Source organism: Squalius cephalus (genome assembly GCF_949319135.1).
Source record: "Squalius cephalus genome assembly, chromosome: 17".
Classification (NCBI taxonomy): Eukaryota; Metazoa; Chordata; class Actinopteri; order Cypriniformes; family Leuciscidae; genus Squalius; species Squalius cephalus.
In genome coordinates this window covers 19,837,437-19,862,405 of record NC_137138.1, presented here as the reverse complement: position 1 = coordinate 19,862,405, position 24,969 = coordinate 19,837,437, and the positions used below count along the sequence as shown (strand labels likewise).

Here is a 24,969-nt window from a genome sequence, read left to right as displayed (position 1 = left end):
AGTAACTAAGTAACTTTTTAGGGAGTATAGCAATATTGTAATGCATTATCTTTAAAGGTAACTTTAATTAATTAATTTATTTTTATTTTTTTATTTCTTTATTTAATTTATTGTAATGCATTACCTTTAAAAGTAACTTTCCCCAACACTGACTGGCACATATGATAGCAAAGGATTAAGTACTAACGACTAATAAAAAATTGAGTTGATGAAACTAAAAAGACTCTACTGGATTACTTAGTAAAAACAAGTATTGGTAACATATAATAGATACTAGTAAATGTTTTAAGGAATGAAGGTTACAACGGCTTGCCATATGTGTACAGGTTAATATGCCGTGAAGATGTACCTCTTTGCCAGGTCTGTAGTCTCCACATGGGAGGAGGGGGTTTGGTGGTGAATGCAGGAGTGGTCAGAAGCAGTGCGGGAACACCGGGAGAGACACTGCGGAGAACTCAGCCAACCAAGTTTGTGGACACGCACATCTTCAACTGGACTTTCTACAACCTTTACTATTATGGACTTTTCCTATTGCACGCTTGTTGCGCAACAGAACCGGATCCTTTGAATTGGTAATTTTCATGTCTGATCCTTTTTTTCCTGGAATACAGAAATAACAATTTGCGCATTTGAAGGTGAAAACTGCTGTTACTTTGGTATGGAGGTACTGCAGAGGCAAGATGAGTTCTGATACAGATCATTCCGTGAACTTCTTGAGTAATGCTTCCTCCGAACTGTCCGACGTGTACAATTCGAGCTCCGCGGGAAACGGGACCGAGCCGAGCTCGTTCAGCCTCAGCCGCGCGCTTCCACTGGGCATGGTTCTGGGCGCTTTTATTGTGTTTGCTATCGTGGGCAACATTCTCGTTATTCTCTCCGTAGTGTGCAACAGGCACCTGCGCATCCCAACCAACTACTTCATCATCAATTTAGCCATTGCAGACCTGTTGCTGAGCACAACTGTCCTGCCGGTGTCTGCCACGCGTGAAATTCTTAACTACTGGGTATTCGGGAGGATCTTCTGTGACATTTGGGCTGCGGTGGATGTGTTGTGCTGCACCGCATCCATCATGAGCCTGTGCGTAATCTCCATAGACCGCTACATCGGGGTGCGTTACCCACTGCAGTACCCGAGCATTGTGACCGAGAAAAGGGCGCTCTTGGCCATGCTGGGTGTTTGGGTTCTTGCCTTTGTCATCTCCATAGGACCTCTGCTCGGGTGGAAAGAGCCTCCTTCAGAGGATGACACTGTGTGCCTCATCACAGAGGAGCCGTTTTACGCGCTCTTCTCCTCGCTGGGCTCCTTCTACATCCCTTTAGCGGTTATTCTGGTCATGTACTTCCGCGTGTATATAGTTGCCAAAAGAACCACGAAAAATCTCGAGGCCGGAGTGATGAAGGAGCACATGGACTCTAATGAGCTGACGCTCCGGATCCATTATAAAGGCTCTCAGACGCAGGATGACTGCAGCAAAGGCCACATGAGGAGCTCGCTGACAGTCAAATTACTTAAGTTTTCCAGAGAAAAGAAAGCTGCTAAAACGCTTGGTGTTGTTGTGGGCATGTTCATTCTGTGCTGGTTACCATTTTTCCTCGCACTACCTATCGGTACGTATGTTTTAGAAACCCTCAACCAAAAATCAAAAGACAAACCTTTAAGTATAATTACACCCTCACACACCATCTTCACAAATTAAGTGTCAACAAATGAAACATTTCAGTTAAAGGGATAGTTCACCCAAACATTCTGTCATTATTTACTCACGCTTAAGTTGTTCCAAACCTGTATGAGTTTCTTTCTGTTGAACTAATAAGAAGACATTTTAAAGAATGTTGGTTAACCAGACAGTTGACGATAGCCATTGACTTCCATAGTGTTTTATTTTTTTTACATGAAAGTAATGGCTAACGTCAACTGTCCGGTTATCCACATTCTTCAAAATATCTACTTTTGTGAAACTCATATAGGTTTGGAACAACTTGAGAGTGAGTAAATGATGACAGAATGTTAATTTTTTGGGTGAACTATCCCTTTAAAATGTTTCATTTGTGGTTCTGTGGTACCATGGCCCTCCTTGCATGTAAATGCAACAAAACAATATTTAATGTAATTTAAATGTGAAAATAACAGGCAACTTAAACTTTAAACTGTATTTAAGACAGATCAGTACAAGTCAAACAATGGTTTTAGGTTTACAGCAAAGGCCTATATGTTCGATGTACTTTATATGCAAAAAAAAGTTGCATTTTTTTGTCTATAAAAATTCAATCTCCCTGTTTGAAAACAGTGTTTCTAGAACATGTTTTTTGGTGGGCTAATGTGGTCTACCAGCCTGATCAAGGTCTTGTGGGCCCTACTAGAAATCAGATTTGTAGTTTATAAATTGTAGCAAACATATAACTTGGCTATAAACTTAAGCTCATGATCTGTTCCACATTTAAGCTATGTTCAACATTCAGTCATTATGCGTAGTCATCCTAATTATATTACTAAACACAGAACCACACTTGCATCACATATATTTCATGCACACATATTTCAAAGTATTATTGTTGTTGCATAAAGGAGTCCAGGACGTACGATTAGAGACAGTCTGCCCCATTATCTCATTAGTGTTTGATAAGAGATAAAGTTCAACCTTTTGGACAAATGAGAAACAAACCCATGTGACATTACCACAATAATTCGATTTTTATCAATATTTTTAGCAGCGTGTGTCTTCAATGGAAATTATCGCCAATTATGACCAGTTGAATGCATGCAAAATATTCTTGTCGGCTGTAGAACCATGTCATGTAGATGTATTGCGCATTTTCACACTTTTAGAAAGGGAATATGGATTATGTAAATATTTTTAGGGTATCATTTAGGCCTATCTTTCTCTTTTATTGTGGCACTTTGCTGGTTTGCAAGAGACCATGATGTAAAATAGCATGCTATATTGTATTTTACATGATATATTTATAGTTTATTTTGGTTTAGTAGTTACTAATAAAACATGCAAGGGTATTATACGCAGTTGAATGAACGGTTGCACAGTCACGTTGCTATTGCCGTGATTTAAAATAATCATAGGCAGTCATTTTACAGATTGAATGTCAAGATAGTGCCACTTCTGACACTTTAGAATGTGATCCTGTTGCCAGGAAAAACTACACGTCTCTAGCTCAAACGTTTCATTGGTTAATTCAGGTTCTGTTTGTGGTAGCCATCTCAGACCTCTCAGTCCAAAATGTCTTAAACTGTTAAAGTTCAATACTGTTTACTCAGGGAAAAGAATAGTGTTGAGTTCTGTCATGGACGAGATCCAGTGGAACAGATGCAGAAGGTTAATTGCAAGGACATAATATGACCTCACTTTATTTTTTTCTTTTGCTATGTATTCTAATCACTGACAATGTATGAAGCCTTGACTCGTGCGGTGCTTTGAATTGAAAGCAGCGTCTGTCATTTTAACCTGATGTGTGGTCATTTCATTTCGCAATGGATGAGTTACTACAGAGCTGGTCCCTGAAGCTTGCTGAGGTCTCCTGGTGGAATGCACTGGAGATGCCAATGTCTTCAGAGCTCTCTCATTCCCAGGCTCACTCCCTATCTTAACCCAGAATTTTCTGATGAGGTGTGGGAATATAGAAGAGGTAGTATTCCCACCACAGAAAAATCTGGTCAAAATTTAATCACCCTCCTAGATTAACTTCATGACCTGTAAGTTCAGCTCCCAGTGACCTTCTAAAGGGTCATATTAGCAGATGGGCCGATATGTTTTTCCTGCAAATGAGTAAGGAAATATTTTGAAGGCAAATATGTGTTTGACCTTGAGGAGTTAACTTCCCTTCTTTAAGCTGCCTTTGTTTTCATATGCCATGTTATGAATTTTGGAGTTAACTGGTAAATGAGAAGGTTGCATTGCATCAAGATTTGCAGGCAACGTTTGACTTCCTTTAACATTCTCATTTTTATCGTGATATTCATTATGCTTTATTTCCACAAATACTCTGTTGAGTGTTGCTTTAGCTTAAAAGGCCTGCAAACATTAATTTACTTTTTTTATGATGCAGAATAACACGTTTTCTTTTCTGAATGGCAGATTGAATACAGAGTGAATACAGATCATGAAAAATCAATGACCACTTTGCCACCGGGCCACATCCATCAAGTGATGTTTTCTCTCAAAGCAGTACTATTATGGGCAATGATCACAATAATCACGGATTAAATAAATAGCCAACAACCCTGACATGTGCGGCGAGGTTTCTCAAAATGCCAGCTGGACAACAGAACTGAAAAGAAAGAAACAAGGTTGCTGTAAGATTGTTTGTTGACTTCTTATAGTGCAGATTGTCTTCATTTCTAGATGCTCTGGCTTTAGAGATGTCTGAGTGACATGTGATTTAGAGAAGAAAGAGGTGAGAACATCTTAGCGTAATGGAATAATTCACTTACTGGCAGAGACAGAAGCTGACTGGAGGGCAATGCTTCACACCTGTGGCTCTTCTTGAAGTGTGGTAATGAACCCAAGTCTCATTCTGACTTGTACTGATATACCATAACAAATTAGACCAGATCATCTCTCGCTTCAGTCATGCATCCTGTTCATCTGAGCAAAAAAGTGTCAGAGGAATTATTGAAAATATAAAACATATAAACTTTCAGTTGAACAGAGTTATGTCTTGTTGACTTATTTTGTCTTATTAGTAAGATCAGACCAGAGCGAAGGAGACTTGAGCTAAAAAAGGTTACGGGCTGCACATCAGGCATTTACAGAAGAGTGAAAACGTGGTAAATTCCTCAGGGAAGAGTGAGTTAGTAAATTCATTAGCAGAGGTGAACTAGTCAGAGTCTGGGAAAAGCATGATGGATCTGTGTGACCTTTTATTTAATGTTTTAGAGAGCGAGGGAGTGGAAACCTGATTTCATTTTTGAAAATGGCACCTAGAAGTGCCAGACTTTTTGGTTGTTGCTTAGATAGTTGGTTAAAGCTGGAGTAAATTTGTAAAAGCACTATAAATCTTCCTTATGAGGTTTTGGAATTTAAGAACTTAAGATAACCATTTTAATAAAAGCTTACAGAGTGCACAGCCAAGAGCAGGTTATTCAAATTATGCTCTTTATGGCAGGATGAGAGTGTCCAAAAATAGACAGGTTTTACCTTTAAACAGAGACCGAATTAATGCTGAATTAGAGGCTGACCGGAAAAATATGAATCTCACGAAATTAGTCAAGAACATAAATGGATTATATTCCACCCCAAAATGAATACACAGAAATAAGGAATTTTATTATACATTTTTATTATTTAAAATTATAATACTGTGCAAAAATCTTAGGCACGTTATTTTCACCCCCCAAAAAATGTTTTTAAGCCAGTTATTTATATCTTTTGCTGTAGTGTGTCAGTAGGAAATATCAGTTTACATTTCCAAACATTCCTTTTGCCATTAATTGTAATAATCCAGTGAGATTTGTGTATGCACAAGGAGTCTGACAACAGCCGGTATGATCCACACAGAGATCTGATCTCACCATCATCATGTTTGTCTGTGAATACATGAAGAAACAGAAAAAAACTGAGACAGACTAAATCCAGAAGAACTGTGGCAACGTCTCCAAGACGCTTGAAGAAACCTTCCTGTAAAGCTAACTGAAAAACTGTGCAAGTGTACCTGGCAAAAAAGCTGTTTTGCAAAGGGTGGTCTCACCAAATATTAATTTGACTTAGTTAACAGAAGTTATTTGATATATAATATCTCTTTATTACAATATTCTTGAAAGCATCCTCACTTTACAGCATTTTTACAGATGTGCCTAAAACTTTTCACAGTACTGTAGCTTTGCAGGTTTGCATTTTGATTCTGCATTAGTTTACTGTTTCTTCATGTAATCACCGACAGACTCGATGATGGGGAGATTATGGTTTGGAAATGTAAATTGATATTTCCTACTGACACACACTACAGCAAAATATATAAATAACTGGCTTAAAACCATTTGGGTGAAAATACTAACATGCCTAAGATTTTTGCACAGTATGTATATCGATTTTTTGCCATTGTGACATTTTAATGACAATTATGATTTCCTACCCTCCATTTGCATTATCAAAATGCAAATTAATAATTATAATAATAATAATCCATTATTTGTGTAAAGTAAAAAAAATCTAATGTCTGTACACATTGTGATATTACTTGCTGTAGTGCCTTTAATGCTGATTTTAAGGAAACAAAACAAACGCTAATGAGAATTGGGGATATATTTATTGTCAAGAAGATTAAAAGATTAACAACAAAAAAAAATCTTGATGGTTTTGATTCTTCAAGTTCTTTAAGGTAACACTGCTGATTTAACTTTGATTGTGAAGGATGAAAGATTCTAGTTGTGTTTCTGCGTTGGTAATGTCTGCCATCTATTGGTGACAGATGAAAAAAGTCTACGTTTCCTAAAAATGACCTCTCGTTTCCTCTATTTGTAGGGTCATTTAACACCAGTTTACGAACTCCTGAAACATTCTTCAAAGTGATTTTCTGGCTGGGCTACTTCAACAGCTGCCTGAACCCCATTATTTACCCCTGTTACAGCCGTGAGTTCAAGCAGGCCTTCATTCGGATCCTCAGGTGCCAGTGTCAGCAGAAGAAACAACAGGGCTGGAGGGCATACAACTACCGCGTCCAGACGGGCTCGGCCATGCAGGTCTACACAGACACCAGCTCCATTTGCATGAATGGCAGTCAGCAGACCCTGGCCCCAACGCACCCCAGCCCAACATTATTCAGCAGAGTTGTGGGCTCTCGTCCAGCATCAGGCCTTCTTCCAGGATGGGTTCCCTGTACCTCATCTTCCTCTTCCTCTCTATCTGGGAGCCCTTTTCCTGGCATGATGAGATCCAGCTCTAGGACGACGAGTCCCTGCGAATCTAACAGGATGGCTTCGCTGTTCCCCAGTGGGACGCATTCCAAAGGATCTCAACATGCCAATGGACAGAATGGGAAGCGAGACACAGAGCATAAGCCAATATCTAGACCCGCACCTGAGACTACTATCTAGCTTGGTGTCAAGAGTGACTTACATGCCAGTGATTTCAGTCTTTCAGTTTTTCCGGACAGATCTGATACATTATTGTAGATGAGAAATACATTGGGCTTCTTGTCGTGCATGTCTACATTGTTTAATTTGAGAGTTGCAGTAGCTATGTAAGGGATAATGTACAGTCAGCTTGTAATTATTACAAAATAAACCCCAACAAGGTGATCAGGACGCAGACATGAATAAGTAAATAAATACGTGGACGTGATTTGAGTTCATTATTTTTATCATTTTATCTGCTTATTGTCTTAAAGCTTCCGCTAACAAAAAGTAGTCCATGGCAATGTACAAATCAATTGACCTAGCAACAAGGCGAACAATATTACAGTACTATATTGACACAGACTTCACAAACTGGCAGCTAAGACGCAAGATGGCGGCAATTGTGTTTGTTTAAAATGAGAGACACAGAGAGACTATGGAAATAATGGTTTTACACTGAGCAGTCTGACCCTGTTGCCATGCATGATGACGAATATAGCTGGCATTAGTGCCCGCCCACTTTTTCAGCAGCATTGGTTCCAGAAGTATTTTTCCTTCTAGTTTTCCATAGGGATTTAAAAAAAGTCTTTGTTAAAAAGTTATAAGCCATGAACCGAACCAATCAGCTATTAGGTGAATCACAACACTACAAGCTTTGATTTGATGGGGAAAAAAGTATTTGGAAATCAGATAAAAAGACAAAGGTACTTAACGGCTTTAGTAAGGGGAAAGAACTACAATCCCATGAAGCAATGCAAACAGCATAATCAAGTTAAAAACAATGCAGAATATTTATATATATATATATAGAGAGAGAGAGAGAGAGAGAGAGAGTACATTTTACGTTTATTGCAAAATATGCATATGTGTAATCAGTGTTGGGAAAAGTTAAGCGGTACAACGTTTAAATGCGGTACAATATTGCGTTACTCCCTAAAAAAGGTAACTAATTGCATTACTTAGTACTTTTATGGAAAGTAATATGTTGCGCTACTTTTTAGCGCAAGTAAACACAAATGTGATGTTTAACTAAAGTAATTTTTGCTTATTAGTATGGTTGAATTGGATCATCAAAGGTCAACAGCAAAGAAATTGGTTAATAAAGTGAGATTAAATACATAAATATTTAACAGTTTAATTGCAGCTTTTTAATAGCTTGCATTTTACTGTTTTTATTCATTAAGGAATAGTGAATCTGTGTTTGTGCATGTGAGATGAATAAATTGCTCACATTTAGTCTAGAACTACAATACTAATCATGTTCACACAGCGCACACAACGCCTCTGCACTTACTCACCATTTTACTCAACATGAGGACAGGAGAGCTGTCAGTCAATTCAATGGAAAAATGAACTCCGATATGTTTCTGTAAATTTAAAAGTAATGAGTTACTTTACTCGTTACTTGAAAAAAGTAGTCTGATTACGTAACTCACGTTACGTATAATTAGTTTAAGAGCTTCGCAGCGCTTCATGGGAGTGGGCAGGCATAAAAAAAGTTGTTTTGGCATGATTTACTTTTTCAGAATCTCCGATTGGTGGAGATTTCTTTATAGAATCCTAGGTAATGTAGTTTTTCACCAGGAATTTCACGGTCAGACATGATTATTTAAAAAAATACGCTGAAATCATGCAGGCTGATTGTTTCCACAAAAACATATCATTGATGAACACCTCGTAGCTCACAGTAAGTTTTATGAATTTGTTAAAAATTAATTCCTGTATTGAAAAAAATGAATGGGATTTTTACTTCCGGAACCCAGCTGTTGCATAAGTGAATAATGAATATAAAAAAATAATAACTTTGCTAGGTTTGCAAGGTTAATTTTTTTGCAGAAATACATGTCTGTGAAAAATCTGGAATGGAAATGTGGGGTTATACCAAAATTAGCCTTTTAACATCCATATTGTGTATTATTGTGTACATATTGTTTTAAATAAGTAGTTTATGAAGAGTCTATATTTGGCCTGTTTGATTGTAGTGGCTATGATAGTAACGTTTGCATGAATAAAGGGATGAGCTCTGCACCTGGACTTACTGTGTACAGCTGTGAGCAGCACTGATAAAACTCAGTATGACTTGCTCACTGGTCTGTTCACCTCCTTTATTTAAATCCCTTTTTGATCTTCATGTTATTCAGGTTGTGTCAGTTTTATAATAATGCTTATTGGCCTGGTCAAGATTATCCTGTTAGATTCATAGTTAGAGATAAATCCATGACGCCTTGTGATCTCCGGTTCAATAGGTGAAGGTGTTGAGGATGTCAGGTGTGCTTCTGGGTCATTACAGCACACTTTTTAACAAATGAATGGATGGCATGAAAAGCTTATTTATGACTGAACAATTCAAGGCACAAACCAACATATTGTATCTGCTCTGAACCTGCAAATTTGATTATTTCAAGGTGTAAATGTTATACAACAAGACTTTGTACTTAAAAAGAAAACATTTACCATCTTAATTTACCATTCGATTTCAACCATTCAGTGGATATAATAGGAAAATATCTTTCCATTTCATTTTCATTCAGCCTTAATTTTTTTCTGCAAACGATTTTTTAAAGGAAACATTAGTGCATCATTAGCAAAAAGAGAAGTTGTGAATTTCTCCTGGTATGTTTTTACTATTATCTTATTTACTAAGTGGACCATATAAAATTTGTCACCCTATATTTAGTGTTATATTGTGTACTATAGTACATAAAGACTTATTTTTTTCCTCTCAAGACAAGTGCATAATGAAGAAATAAATTTCATTTGTGAAGGGCCCTGTTGCCGTGATTTTGTAAGTTATTGTGTTCTATTAAAAAAAAAACATGAAAGTCTTTTAGTGTCTGCTTGACATAAACACATTCAAAGATGTGTATTAGGGTGTTTCATATGCTGTATGATGAGCCCTATATATTGTATATGTGATAGTGACATATGGTCCATATGCAATTTACCACTTCATTAACAAAATATTAATCTCCAACACGCGCTCATGCAACAACGTCTGCTCTCCGCATACGCCGTGGTGCTCTTGTGAACATGTGTTGGAGATTAATATTTTGTTAATAAAGTGGTAAATTATATTTTTTGCGCAAACAAAGCACTCGCATCGCTTTCTAAAATTGACCACTGGAGTCACATGAATCACTTTAATGATGTCTTAACTACCCTTTGAAACTGGTAGTTGCGTAGACTGTCAATGGAGGGAGAGAAATATCTCAGATTTCATTAAAAATATCTTCATCTGTGTTCCGAAGATGAACGAAGGTCTTACGGGTTTGGAGCAACATGAGGGTGAGTAATTAATGACAGATTTTTCATTTTGGGTGAACCGTCCCTTTAAACATATTGCACTTTCATTTGCACAAGGAATTAAGGAAGGTTAATGAAGACAAATCTACAGGAAAAACACTTTCGTTAATGCGATTGCAACACAGCGTCACTTCCCTATTAACATTTTATAATTGTCTCCTTATTTCTGTGACTCACTTCTATTGGCTACACACTTCTGGCAGCTGCTTGTAATGTTTTACTTGATGGTCTGCTAGACATTTGAAAAGTTTTTGTGTGTGTGTGTAGCTTATTTTCCCCTGAATGTCACGTTCGCCTCCGTTTCTATATTTAAATTTCACATCACATGTATCACAAGACCTTGCATGAGCATTCCAGGATGTCACACAGACTTCTGTTACTATCTTGGTCCTTCTCTGTCCTTTTATTTTCACTGTTGACAGTGGAAAACATGAAGTCATATACTAAAAATATGGGCTTATATGTTAAGTTTCAAAGTCAATTTATTTCTATCGGTGGGTTTTATGATCTCTCGCCATGCCAGGATCTACCAGGTGGCCCAAAGGCGAGCCAGACAGAGACACATTGCAGTTTGAGCCAGAACTGTCTATCATGTCATTCTCTCAGCTCCTCAACACATCAAGCTGCCCAAGTGAGAACTCGGAAATGAGAGAGGAAGACTGCCAAAACTCTGTCTGGCTTCATATTAGTATTCATGTTCTGCTGGCCTTAACCACTGTTGCACGTACACTCAGGGTCAAAAAAAAAAAAAAAAAAAAAAACTAGCCCTACATGCTAACCATTCAATACAATAAACCATGCGGCCCATAGTTACAAAACATTGTCATGGTAGCCATATAGTTTCTGCTAACTGATGTTAGAGCGCTGTTAAAAGCTTTATATTCTCAGCCAGAATAATAATTTTGAAGCACATATATTTACATTTAATTGTCTCCTGATATTTGAAAGACAGTCAATCATAAAAATGATTGTCTCACTTTACCTGATGTCCCATTTTTGCATATACATTCTTTATATTTATTAGACTAATAAAATAAAATAAATCATAATCTTTCTGTCATTTTATTTATTTAGCCTACTTATGTTTTTTTTTATTTATGTTTACATTTAATTGTCTCCTGATATTTAAAAGACAATCAATACTGAAAATTGTTTGTCCAACTTTACCTGATGTCCCATTTTACTGATATACATTATTATTGATATATACTGTGTATTTATTATTAACATAAAATCATTACAAACATGTATTTGTTTATTTTTATTCATTTACATTTAATTGTCTCCTGATATTTAAAGCACAATCAATACTGAAAATTATCTGTCCCACTATACCTGATGTCCCGTTTTTGCTGATATGTACATTATTGGTATATATTTATAATTAAAATATCACAAACAATGGTCTTTATATTCATTCATTCATTGAAACTATTGATTTTGGTCACTATGGAACATGTTTGTAATGATGAAGACAATTCAGATATATATCTTACGTTTATATTTTTGGTGATTTGTCATATCACTCTTAGATATGAATGTACGAACTAGAACTACATATCCCAGAATCCGTTTCTACCCGTGCGTCAGGCAGTGCGCGATTAACCGGAAGAGACGTTATGGCTCATTTCTAGAAGGTGAGGAAGAAGTACTGAGTGATTGTTTTTATCTAAAATGTTCTGTTTAAAATGTCTTATTTTCATAATACTTATAAATATTAATATAAATGCAGGTTAAACTTAAAATAGTGCATTCGTGTTTGCCGAATGCAGAGCTGCTGAAGTGAAATCAGTCCTGTTAACACATGTGCTAATAGTATGTATTGACTGATATTTTGATCTGAACCTGTTAATCTAAGCTACTATACTTCACTGTCGAATGTTTTTGTGATTGCGGTTTTTTATTTAATGAAGTTTCTGGAATGCTGAAGAAACATTGCATTATAAATTAAGTATGTTACGAGGTTTACCAGCTCTGAAGTAAGCATGCCATTTATGTTAAATCAATGACAATACGGCGATTCAAAGTCTGTTGTGATATGTCAGCACATTTAGCTGTAACGTTACATGGTACTATAAGCTGAAGTATGTACTTTAGACTTATTCAATACTTGCTTTATATGACATGCTGTATTTTTTTCCCCAAATAGGCTAAATGTATGATCATTTAATGGGTAAATAGTTTTGCAGTGTTGGAGGAGGTGAATATGGTTTGAGGTCATTTACATTTGCTTCACTTAAATACTGTTCAGGTTGTGGTGACAGCACAACTCCAGATGGAGACGGAGTCCGAGACGCTCTCAGCCGCCATGGCTAACACCTTAACAGTGTCAGAGACCAGAGAAACCACTGCAGACCACGAAGAAGACTGTTTCTATGACTGTGAGGACAAATTACCCGGAGAAGATGGACACACTGACGTTAAACGCACAGAGACGGCTCGCAGCGATAGACTGGAGTCAGATGCCAGGACAGAAAAAGACAACAGCGTAGAAACTGAGAGCCTAGAAAACATGGATGACACTGACCGTATGTGTTTGGATAACACATCGTCAGAGGATTCTGAAGAGCACGAGGACAGGTCGGCTGAAAAGAGACATGACTCATTAACAGGAGATCCTGGGGAAGACAATGACGAAGAACAGGAGAAATGTGAGAAGTTTGTGGAGAACGATGAGAAGAGAGAGAGTGACTCAGATTCAGAATTTAAAGAAGAGGAGGTCAAGGTGACGGAGTATGATGAGGAATACCTGCGCGAGCTGGAGAAAGACCTGACGGAAGAAGAAAAAGAGGTTCTCCTCTTATTGTTTTTCACATCCAGTTCAGCCTGTTTCATATTTCATTTCATTGTCATTGATGTGCTCACTGTCTCTTGATATATTTATATGTATTATTTCCTCATTTTAATTACAGAGCAGAAGAAAAGAGAGTTTAGAGCTGAAGGAGAAGGGTAACATGCAGTTCAAGAGTGGAGGTAAGACAATCCCAGTCAAAGATAAATCAGTTTCTTGCTGTCCGTTCTCAACTATTTTAATCTGCGAAGTGGCTCTAACTTCTGTTTGCATGTGAATAGTTCACCAAAAATAATAAGAACATCTGAAGTCCTTACACAGCTCTTTTCAAAACAGTGACATTTCGTCACATCTCTCAAGCTCCTTAAAAGACTCCATTAAAACAGACACATAAGACTTCATATAAGTAGTCTGTAACTTGTGCACTATACACTACTAACAGTTTGAGGTCAGTACGTAAAAATAAAAAATAAATAAAAAAGTGATAGTAAAGACATTTATAATATGAAAAAAGATTTCTGTTTATCAAAGAAGCCTGAAAAAAGAATCCAGTTTTCACAAAAATATTAAGCAGCACAAGCGGTTTGGAATTTGAACATTGATAATAATAAGTTTCTTGAGCAGCAAAATCAGCATATTATTATGATTTCTGAAGGATCATGTGACGCTGAAGGCGGGAGTAATGATGCTGAAAAAATTCAGCTTTGACATCACAGGAATAAATCGCATTTTAAAAAAATATTTAAAATAATATTTCATTCTGTTACTGTTTCTGCTTCTTCTGTTGATCAAATAAATGTAGATTTGATGAACATAAGAGACTTATTTTTCAAAAATAAATAAAACATCTTTCTGACCCCCAAATTTTGAACGACAGTGTGTTTCAAGTCAAATCTGAATGCATAGAATGACACCAAAATCTAAGTAATTATGCACAATATTATGATAATCAGTGAATAACTTAACTTTTAGTGTTCCTTCCCAACATTATCATATTACTTGAATATAGTGCACAAGTCTTATAGTCTACTTTTATAACACTTTTCTGGTGGTTTTATGTGATCAAAATGAAAAGAGCTACTTACATATACCAATAATAAATAAATAATGCTATCATTTTTTCATTTTTGCCTGAAAAATCCCTCGTTTTGTAAGGAAGCCTCATATACATATTAAAGATATTGTGTTTGTGGATGAGCTTCTGACATGTGATTGTTTCCAGAGCATGTAGATGCTGAGGAGTCTTACACGGCTGCCCTGCGTGTGTGTCCTGTGTGCCACAGTAAAGAGAGATCCATACTCTTCTCTAATCGAGCTGCCGCACGCTTGCATCAGGTGAACTTCAGGTTCTTTTTGTACAGATACAGAATATGTATATTTCTGTTTTATTTTCTGGTGAGTGGGTCAGGTGTGCACTATCTGTGTAAAGGTTTGTTTAAAGAGATGTCCTCTGAGGACACATAGTGTTTGCTTACAGTACTGCATTGCATAGACATAGCTTAAAGTCATCATGAAACCAAAATTGATCATATTTTTTTACAGAATGTTGCATTGTTTACATTAAATGATTTATCTGTTCACATCATTATAATTGTTTTAATTCACGTGCACTCATAATCTTCAATCAAAAACGTTAACCTCCCCTCCCCCATTTAGTTAGCAACGCCCAACTTTGTATGATCCAATCAATTCCCGAGGATGAAATCCCAGACCCGCCCTGTTTTTTTTTGTTTTTTATTATTATTCTAGAAGCCATTTCACTCAGATATACACTCACCTAAAGGATTATTAGGAACACCATACTAATACTGTGTTTGACCCCCTTTCGCCTTCAGAACTGCCTTAATTCTACATGGCATTGATTCAACAAGGTGCTGAAAGCATTCTTTAGAAATGTTGGCCCATATTGATAGGATAGCATCTTGCAGTTGATGGAGATTTGTGGGATGCACATCCAGGGCACGAAGCTCCCGTTCCACCACATCCCAAAGATGCTCTATTGGGTTGAGATCTGGTGACTGTGGGGGCCATTTTAGTACAGTGAACTCATTGTCATGTTCAAGAAACCAATTTGAAATGATTCGAGCTTTGTGACATGGTGCATTATCCTGCTGGAAGTAGCCATCAGAGGATGGGTACATGGTGGTCATAAAGGGATGGACATGGTCAGAAACAATGCTCAGGTAGGCCGTGGCATTTAAACGATGCCCAATTGGCACTAAGGGGCCTAAAGTGTGCCAAGAAAACATCCCCCACACCATTACACCACCACCACCAGCCTGCACAGTGGTAACAAGGCATGATGGATCCATGTTCTCATTCTGTTTACGCCAAATTCTGACTCTACCATCTGAATGTCTCAACAGAAATCGAGACTCATCAGACCAGGCAACATTTTTCCAGTCTTCAACTGTCCAATTTTGATGAGCTCATGCTAATTGTAGCCTCTTTTTCCTATTTGTAGTGGAGATGAGTGGTACCCGGTGGGGTCTTCTGCTGTTGTAGCCCATCCACCTCAAGGTTGTGCGTGTTGTGGCTTCACAAATGCTTTGCTGCATACCTCGGTTGTAACGAGTGGTTATTTCAGTCAAAGTTGCTCTTCTATCAGCTTGAATCAGTCGGCCCATTCTCCTCTAACCTCTAGCATCAACAAGGCATTTTAACCCACAGGACTGCCTCATACTGGATGTTTTTCCCTTTTCACACCATTCTTTGTAAACCCTAGAAATGGTTGCGTGTGAAAATCCCAGTAACTGAGCAGATTGTGAAATACTCAGACCGGCCCGTCTGGCACCAACAACCATGCCACGCTCAAAATTGCTTAAATCACCTTTCTTTCCCATTCTGACATTTAGTTTGGTGTTCAGGAGATTGTCTTGACCAGGACCACACCCCTAAATGTATTGAAGCAACTGCCATGTGATTGGTTGATTAGATAATTGCATTAATGAGAAATTGAACAGGTGTTTCTAATAATCCTTTAGGTGAGTGTACGTCACAATAGGGAAGAAAAGACTATGGCAAATTCGGTTTCATGCTGACTTTAAACTATGTTCTTATAATCAAATGCATACTCATGGTTTTTTTTTTTTATCTCTATTTTGGAACCAGTCTAGTGTAAAAACATCTTGATACGATCACTACTTTAAGTGCTCAAATTTGATTGTTTTCCTTCCAGTGTGTGTTCTTTTACTCATTCATAGTTTTGCATATTAACTTTATTTTTAATTTTATCTGACAGGATAAAAAAGACAGCGCTATCAGTGACTGCTCTAAAGGTGAGAGTATATCCTGTACACATTGTGTTCTGTATCTAGAGAAAGTCTCACAACATACATTTACTGGCTGTTTTTATTTGCTATCTCTGATATGTATCTTTATTTCCTTTTCCTGAGGAAATGTGATTTGAAACAAAGACGTTTCAGACAATGTGTTTTGTATTTGTCATCCACAGCCATAGAACTGAATCCAAATTATGTCCGTGCCATTCTGCGGAGAGCAGAACTCTACGAGAAGACAGAAAAGCTTGATGAAGCTCTAGAGGACTACAAAACTGTCTTGGAGAAAGACCCGGGCATCCCTGCAGCTAGAGAGGCCTGTATGGTGAGTGTTTATATGCCAGTGGCCTTTTGATTCACAAAAGCCTTACACACCTAGTTAAACTATGTTCTTCACACAGTGTATATATATGTATATATATTCCTGGTTGAGGAACACTCGTCCTCATCATTACTGTGCGTTCACACCGCCGCCGGCGAGAGCGAATTTTGCCGTGGCCTGCCAACGACGTCGTAGAAAGATTCGTGGACGCGCTGATGCTCTGACGTAGATCGAATGCTTGATCTATTTTTAAACTTTATTTAAACGGGCCGCAAAGCAAACAAGCGTGTTGATTGTTATTTGCGTAGACTGACCTAGTAGGGTATTAGTTAACCTCATGGAATCTTTTAAATGTAAAAGTAAGAAATTGATCATTGGAAAGAACTTAACAATTACAGTGACATGTTTGCTTACGAAATTAACCAATTAAAAGCCATTTGTGTGGTGTGGCTTTTGTGGTCATGGTTAAGTGCTAATCTAATTTGCATTCCCACAAGCTTCTAGCGCGAAAATGTTGCCTATAAACAGTGTCGCCGCCTTATGAAATTCACATGATCAACCTCTCCTCTATTTTGCTTGGGAACTAATGTGGTCGGAACCAAAGTTTACTTGACTGTGTTCTCTGGACTCCTCTCAAGTGGAGGACTTCTACATTCCGATTGGTTGCCGCCGAACCACGTCATAGCTCATTACCATAACGTTGATCTGACTTCAACTCTCCTCGCCGCTCTCACCGTCCAAGACGTGCCGCACCGCCCTCACCGGAGCTCGCCGCCGGCTCTCATTGAAAATGAATGACTTCCGGCCATTTTGACGCTCTCGCCGGCGGCGGTGTGAACGCACAGTTAGGCTTCAATATATTTATCTTCTAATGTATGTGTTACAGAGTCAAGTGAAAATCACAATTGTTTGATTCATTTTAAAATTGCATGATCTTAAATTCTTAAAAATAAAAAGTCATTGAGGGATAACAGCCTCAAATTAAGTTGTTTTTGTAGGATGTAAGACAGAAATTATACAGGTTTGTAAAAACATGAGGATGAATAAATAAAACAAAACATTTATTGTCTCTAAATTTCTGTTTCTCTTTTAGCGATTGCCACGGCAAATTGAAGAGCGCAACGAGAAGCTGAAAGAAGAGATGATGAGTAAGATTGCATTTTTCTTTTTTGTATTTACTATTTTTGTCTGTCTAAGGTCAGAAACACCATGACGAGGTGCGAGATTAGAGATTAGTTTATTTATGTGAGTACTATGGTAAATAAAAAATAAAATGCATTTTTTATGGTCCATTCTTTTTTTAAATTTAGGGCTAATTTTCCTAGTTAGTCTGTTAGTCGTTCATTTAAGCCAATAGTTGATTAGTCTGAGGAGAAATAATAAACCATAATAATGAGCATTTAAAATATAAACTAAGTGCTAATGACCTAAACTTTATGTACTGACCATCATTGACTCTTGATTATATGGTTGATCTTAGCATATTGTTTGCAGGATACAGATATTCATGACGTGAATTTTAATCAAAATGCACAATGTCCTCCTCTTTTGTGTCCTGAGCTGAATACTTCTTCAGCAAATGTAATATACAAAATCTGTAATTTGGAAACACGCATAACAAGGCTACAGAATTGGGGATATTCAAAGGGATGTGTTTCATTGTAACAGCACTATTCATTTCGAAGGTTGTCTGGGAAAAAAAGTCCTTATAAACCAAAGAACCTTGGCTTGAAAAAAAACTTGTTGCATATATCATGTATGAAATATCTAATGCAGTCTTCCTGAAATTTTTTTATACATATTTTCACTTGACCATAAATTGCACTGCATTGAGACAAAGACTTGTGACCATAAATTGGCTGTATAGAACAGTATAAAACAACAGCACAGTCAATCTGGAGGGATGGATAAATGTATTCCACTTTTGTCATAATTTACATTTATTACTATTACCATTATATTAAAGGTATAGTGGAGGATTTTTTACTTCCGGGTGGATCACCTATACTATTGGTCCTCCTAATTGTCAATCATTCTGGTGAATCAATCAAACTTATTAAAAAAGTGGAGAGGGTGGGTCTTATCTAAAATTCGGAAAGATCCTCCACTATACCTTTAATAATAATTAGTATATATTATTATAAATGGTTTTAAATCTAATGTTTAATGATTATTTTGTTTTTAAAAACATTTTTTAAAACATTAATTAATAAATGACTATTGGTGTCATTGATAAAACAACATTGGCTGAGTGATCAGCCGTGAGCTCACTACACTTTTTTGCCAACACTATAATTTTAGTAAAAAAAAAAAGTCATAATACAAATGAGAATAGAGCGCAACAGCGCAGTCATGAGACAATGGAAATGAAAAGCAATTACAAGAGAAAGATTAATAAATGTCATAAATGTGTTCCTCTTTTATTCCATTTTGTCAAAATTTACATCATGATGATAATAATAAATATTATTATTATCAATACCTCCTAATACAAATTTTGTGTAGTGTTAATAATTTAGTACTGATTTTATCAATCATAAAACATCGGCTGATCTCTCATTTCAAAAATAACATCTGTATGTTTCTCTAATAGATAGGTAAAGCAATATGATAACTAGTGTAACTTGCAATTTTCTCTGGTTTCCATTACTGGTTAAATGTTTCTTGTTATTTTTGCTATGCTTTCTCAGAGCACATGCTGCTACTGTCTGTTTTAAGGTATTAATAAATGTTGCAAACACTGTATGTTTCCTCTAAAGATCAGGGCCCGTATTCATAAAGAATCTTAATGCAAAAAGTAGCTCCTAGTGACACAATTCTAAGAAAATTCTTAGAAATGTGGGCGTTTACTCTTAAATTTAAAGAAAAAATCTTAGTAAAGAAAAAAGTAATTCAGAAAGCATCTTAACCATTAAAAGAGGTCTTAAGGTCAAAATTGTTAGGAGCACGGACAAGGACTTTTAAGAGGCTTAAGAGTTTCTTTAGCAGAGGAGAAAATGGCAGAAAGACGAAGAGGGAGAAGAAATGTGTTGCAGACAATGGATGACCGTGAGTTAATAAGACGTTTTAGATTAGATCATGCAGGGATCATGTTTGTGACTGATCTTTATAGAGACACGCTAATATCTCCAACACAGCGCAGAAATGCCATAGCCCCGAAATGAAAGTAATCACTACATTATGATATTTGGCAACTGGGAAAATTCCATGTTTGATACATTAAAACCAACATTCGAACCACCATTTAAATAGACATGCCAGCAATCAGTGTAATTGGAAAGAGTGGAACAATTTTTATCATTCTAAGCCAAGCAAATACCTTATAGGAAATTAACAGCATGGTTAATAAAATAAGGATTTATATATATATAATGTGTGTGTGTGAGAACGGTCAAATAGGAAAAATTATGCATGTAATTTCAAAGTAAAGGCTTAGAATAGACCCTATACTTAAAATCACTTTTTTCCCCTTCTTGGACAACCAACCAATCACAGTCTTCAAAAGATTGTGTCATACATAGCAACGGGGTCAACCCCGCCTCCTCACTAAGATAAAAGTTTTTGTCTTTTCCTTACTCAGAATTGCTCTCAGATCAGTCCCGAATTGCTCTTAAGCTAAGACTCCTACGTAAAAGTTTTTAAGCTAAATTAAGAGTTTTCTGAGAGGATTCTTAGAATCTTTATGAATACGGGCCCAGATTTCCAGTGTTGCTGTCAGGCTGAACTTACCGCAGCTCACAGTGAAGGGTGTTTCTGTTTAACACTTTATATTGATCTCACTGCAGTCCCAGTCACAGAGACTCTCCATAATCACTTTAGAGTCTTTAACCTTTTTCAGGCCAAGAAACTTGTTGGTGGAGAGTTGGAGCAGTGGGACCCTGTTACATGTTGCAATTCAGAGTTGCATTTGAAGCCTAGCTCATATTAATGTATTTAAACGCTTGCAAATCCAATCAATATGTGCTTTACATTTCAATTTTATTAATGCATTTTAATGAGGTTGTTTCAAAGGGAGGGTCAAACAAAAGTTAATTCTGTATTTGTGTTAAATGCAAATGTTCTTTTTTTTTCATAAAAATTGCACGTTCAGAAGTTTGGGTCAGTAAGATTTCTCTTGAAAGAAATTAATACCTTTATTTAGCAAAGATTTGAGAAAAAAAGTGAGTGTTGTTCAAATAAGTGCAGCCTTTGTGAGCCCAAGAGACTTCTATTTGAACTTTTGAACCGAAGTGTGTGTGTGTATATATATATTGAAGATCAATAAAATGAGCTTTTTTTTATTGGCAGGTCATATTTATAATTTGTTTTCGCTTTGTCTTCTCAGGTAAGCTGAAAGACTTGGGCAACATGATTTTACGACCCTTTGGTCTCTCCACCTCCAACTTCCAGGTCAACCAAGATACCACAGGATCCTACTCCGTTAATTTTGTTCAGAATCCCAATAACAACAACAGATAGCAAGCTAGAGTCCATTATTATAGTGATAAACTGTCAACTCCCCGTTCAAGTGTTCGGACTATCCAATCATATTCCCTGTCATGGACGAATAATGTAAGCTGTTTCCATTTGATTTGGCCAATCACATAATCAGCTCATGTCAGGTGGCTTTTAAGTCTGTATTATTTTGGCCATTTTTTCAGCATGCCAGAGTGTTAGAGTGACCCACAGACTGTCAGTCGTGTACAATGAGAATAATGGCAGTAACCTGCGTTCACATTAAACCAGTGGTTATTTGAGATCCTGTCTGCATTGCCTATTGTGAATTTTCTTTGATGTATTTAATACAGCATGATTTATTAAAGATTACGACACACAGTTTGGTACAAGGCAAAAAAAACAGGTTTAATTTCATAAAGAGATATACATTTAATACAGTAATAAAACAAATGTATGCCCATGACCCCCATCTTCATTTGTATAGTCAGGAGAGCTCTCAGATTGTACTGAAACACAAGTATTTACAACAGCGAGCTGTTCTTCACTCGCTCTAAATTCCCTTTTTACAGGACTCAGGTTGAGCATGTGCAATGAATGATTCCGCCTACGGCTATTATAGGAAAACCTTGAGGCGAACAATCTGAAAAAGCTTTGTACGACTGAGAGATAGAAAAGATGCTGTCATGTTTGACTGTTTGTATAATTAGAAAATCATTTATAAATGCAGGGGAGCACAAAAAGGGCAGTCAACTAAACAGTGGCTCAGAGTGATTCGTAACGCTGTACAGATTGCATTGATCATTTCATGTATGCTGTGTCACAGAGTGGAAAACTTCAAGCTCTCTTCAAGAACAGTCTAGACTGCATTAAGGCTCAGAATTTCTCAATATAAAGGAGTGTAGATGTTAGGAAAGGACACTGGGATTTAATCCAAGACTACAAGCACAGTTAGACCCAAGCCTCTGCAACTGTACTGTGAAACATAGCACATGCATTATTTATTGCATTTTTACATCAATTCTTTTTCTTTAATCTTTATAAGTTATCTTAAAAACCCTGCATTAATGTGTGCCGGCTCACCACCTCGAATCCACAACGGCTGTGCTGTTCAGTGTTTGCAAGTGTTCTTTCACATGCTTTAAACACAAAAGCCTGCGCAAAGAAAAGTCTGGTTTGAAAAATTCTTTTCAGCATGATTGATCAGGAAATAGGTGGAGAAAGTCTGTAATTCACTGTAATAAATATATAATTCTTTTCTTAAATAAAAATAATTTCTCCATTACACCTGCTTCTCCAACTGGATGGCTCTTCTCATCTGACTGGCTCTAGACCAATGGAAGTGCTCTAGGCAACAGACCAATCAGCAGCTCTTCAGAGTTGCAGCACTGCAGAAGAAGAAAAAAAGAGACAACAGAAGGTCAGAATTCTTTTCCTCAGGATTATTAAATTATTATTTATAAACTATACACATATAGATTCTAGGGCCTAAAGAATAATGTGAGAAATGCAGTATACAGTAACCAGTATTTTGACCAACTATAACTGCTAGTCTTATGGTTGAAGAACAGAGAAAATCTTCCCTTTACTAATTGTGTTGGTACGGTGAACCATAGACCTACTGCGCTTAAAACAATTGAAATGGTTTCTTTTAGGCTTAATCTGACTTTCATTTAGGAATAATACTGACTTGCTTCCTGGTCCAAAACTGACATTATTGTACAGAAGATTTGATTCACAGAATCTCAAAAAAAAAAAGAAATGGATGAGCTTTACATTCTCTATATTTACAATTTATGGATGAATATTTGCTCATATGATGCCAGGGAGGGAACCACATAAAAAGCTTTTTTAGACCAACTAAACATGTATGTTCAAAAGCAAATGATGGAATTAAGGTCACTTTACATTGCTTCATGATTGATAACCATGCAAAGCTGTTTTTCTATTGTAATGTCTGAACTAAAAAAAAGAAAAAAGAAAGAAGCCAAGACCACGTGGACGGGACAGCACAGCACAGATCCACCAAAATTACAAATCAGTAAGACTATTTAAGACAACCCTGTGAAGCTTAATTTACTGTCTAGTGTAAACTGAACTACTGTCTCGTGTAGACTAAATTTACTTTGTAGAACAAAGTCGGACACATTTTTGTTAAATCTTGCCCTACTGTTTTCTCATCTGTTTGCAGGTAAGAAAATCTGTCGTTTTCATGCATTAGTTAATTGTGAAATGACAGAACAGTCTTGGTAAGGCTGTCATGATTTATCGAGTAAAACTTTCAATTTAGAAAAACAGGGTTGTGCACTAGGCTTACACCTGAGACAAATATGGTTTGGAGTGAGAAATGATAATAGAAAGATAAAATACAAAAATAATGACAACTAGATAAAATTCTTGAAGTTCACAGTTTATTTATATACTCTTAAAACATCAGAAAACATGTACACAATATCTTCAACTGTTACTTTTTTTTCAATGGTTTTACAGCATTCTCTGACCTGCAAACAGATAGAAATAAAAGTAAAAAAGATGCTGAAATAAAACAAAGCCAACCACCAAAATAAATACCGTTTTTACTCCTTTACACAAACCTCCATCAGTCAGTCAGTGTGGTCTACCAAGCATTGTTTTTTTCTCCCTCAAGTCATTGATCTCTACCTGCAAGTCATATTTGAAAAGACCCAGATATCATACAGTATATTTCCCTTCTCAGATGTGTAAATAAAACTGGACAGTTCAAGATGCTAATGGGTATGCAATGCAAGGACAGAACCATGATTACAGACAAGAAAAAAGATAATGCTCATCCACACAAATAAAATCGTTGGTTCTCAGCATTGAAATAAGATCCAGGCCTTTCATCTTCCAATCAATCAATCAATCAATCAATCAATCAATCAGGTAAAATACATTTTGAACAGTTTTACATACAAATGTGTACTCTAGACCTTCAGACCTATTATGCAAATAGTGAAATGACAGAAAATAAAGTTCAGGCACAACAAATAAATTTAAAACACAATAATCCTTAGCAAAACATTTCAGATGAGGGACAATGAATACTGGCATCGGAACAAATCACTGAACAACTAAACCAGCCAGAGGCCCATAATTATGACGAACAATCACACATGAGAACTGCTGCCTTGTGCTCCAATGTCCCACTTTGCAGCGGGACACCACAGTGGACAAGTGTTTTAATCGAGTTAATTAAAGGAACTCAAGTTAAGAGTTTTGCATTCCACTGCAGCTACATCAAAACTTTGCTTTGTGATGTGATATGCCTAAATTGGATAAACATATGGAACCATTACAAATGCTCATTATTCCATTTAACATATATGCACTCCCAAATCCATGCAAAGACAGTCGGGGTGGTCGGTGGGTTGGCTGAACAACAGGAACATTTTCGCCATAATCAGATATATAAAAAGCAGTCGAAGACACAAACATGACAATGGCAGGAGGGAGCAAAACAAGTGGAGGAAGAGAGGGGAAAAAAAGCTGCGAACAGGGCAAGTAGATTAGGGAGGAATGAGCTTGGGAAGCAGATGTTGTAGCTGCAAGGGGTTGGGAAAGAGGATGCACAGTTAGGCTGGCAGGTTTCTCCGTGTCTGAGGTGGTACTCTCTGCATTTACAGAGTCGCTGTGCTCTCCTCACAGTGGCACTTGAGGTGACTTCGGCTTATCGGCACCTCCCCCCGTAACGGCAGCTCGACTGGCTGCACAACCACGGCTGGCCAAGAGCCACGCCCAGATCAACAGCCGTCTG

The 24,969-nt window shown here is 37.0% G+C and overlaps 2 protein-coding genes across 3 annotated transcripts; both read left to right on the top strand.

Annotated features, from left to right (window-relative positions):
• The first annotated feature begins 357 nt into the window (after window positions 1-357).
• Window positions 358-9,828, top strand: adra1ba (adrenoceptor alpha 1Ba). Its single transcript, XM_079846817.1, has 2 exons — window positions 358-1,608; window positions 6,474-9,828. The coding sequence occupies exons 1-2, from the start codon at window positions 681-683 to the stop codon at window positions 7,043-7,045; spliced, it is 1,500 nt and encodes a 499-aa protein (XP_079702943.1). The 5' UTR covers window positions 358-680; the 3' UTR covers window positions 7,046-9,828.
• A 2,103-nt stretch (window positions 9,829-11,931) lies between these two features.
• ttc1 (tetratricopeptide repeat domain 1) lies at window positions 11,932-22,480 on the top strand. 2 transcript variants are annotated; one of them, XM_079846727.1, is made up of 8 exons: window positions 11,932-12,006; window positions 12,621-13,160; window positions 13,282-13,342; window positions 14,383-14,495; window positions 16,402-16,438; window positions 16,615-16,763; window positions 17,854-17,908; window positions 21,085-22,480. In XM_079846727.1, exons 2-8 carry the CDS (start codon window positions 12,645-12,647, stop codon window positions 21,216-21,218), a joined length of 1,065 nt encoding a protein of 354 aa, XP_079702853.1. In that variant the 5' UTR covers window positions 11,932-12,006; window positions 12,621-12,644; the 3' UTR covers window positions 21,219-22,480. The 2 variants fall into 2 exon arrangements, with proteins under 2 accessions (XP_079702853.1, XP_079702854.1); XM_079846728.1 differs by having other exon boundaries at window positions 11,996-12,184; window positions 21,085-22,478.
• Window positions 22,481-24,969: the final 2,489 nt, after the last annotated feature.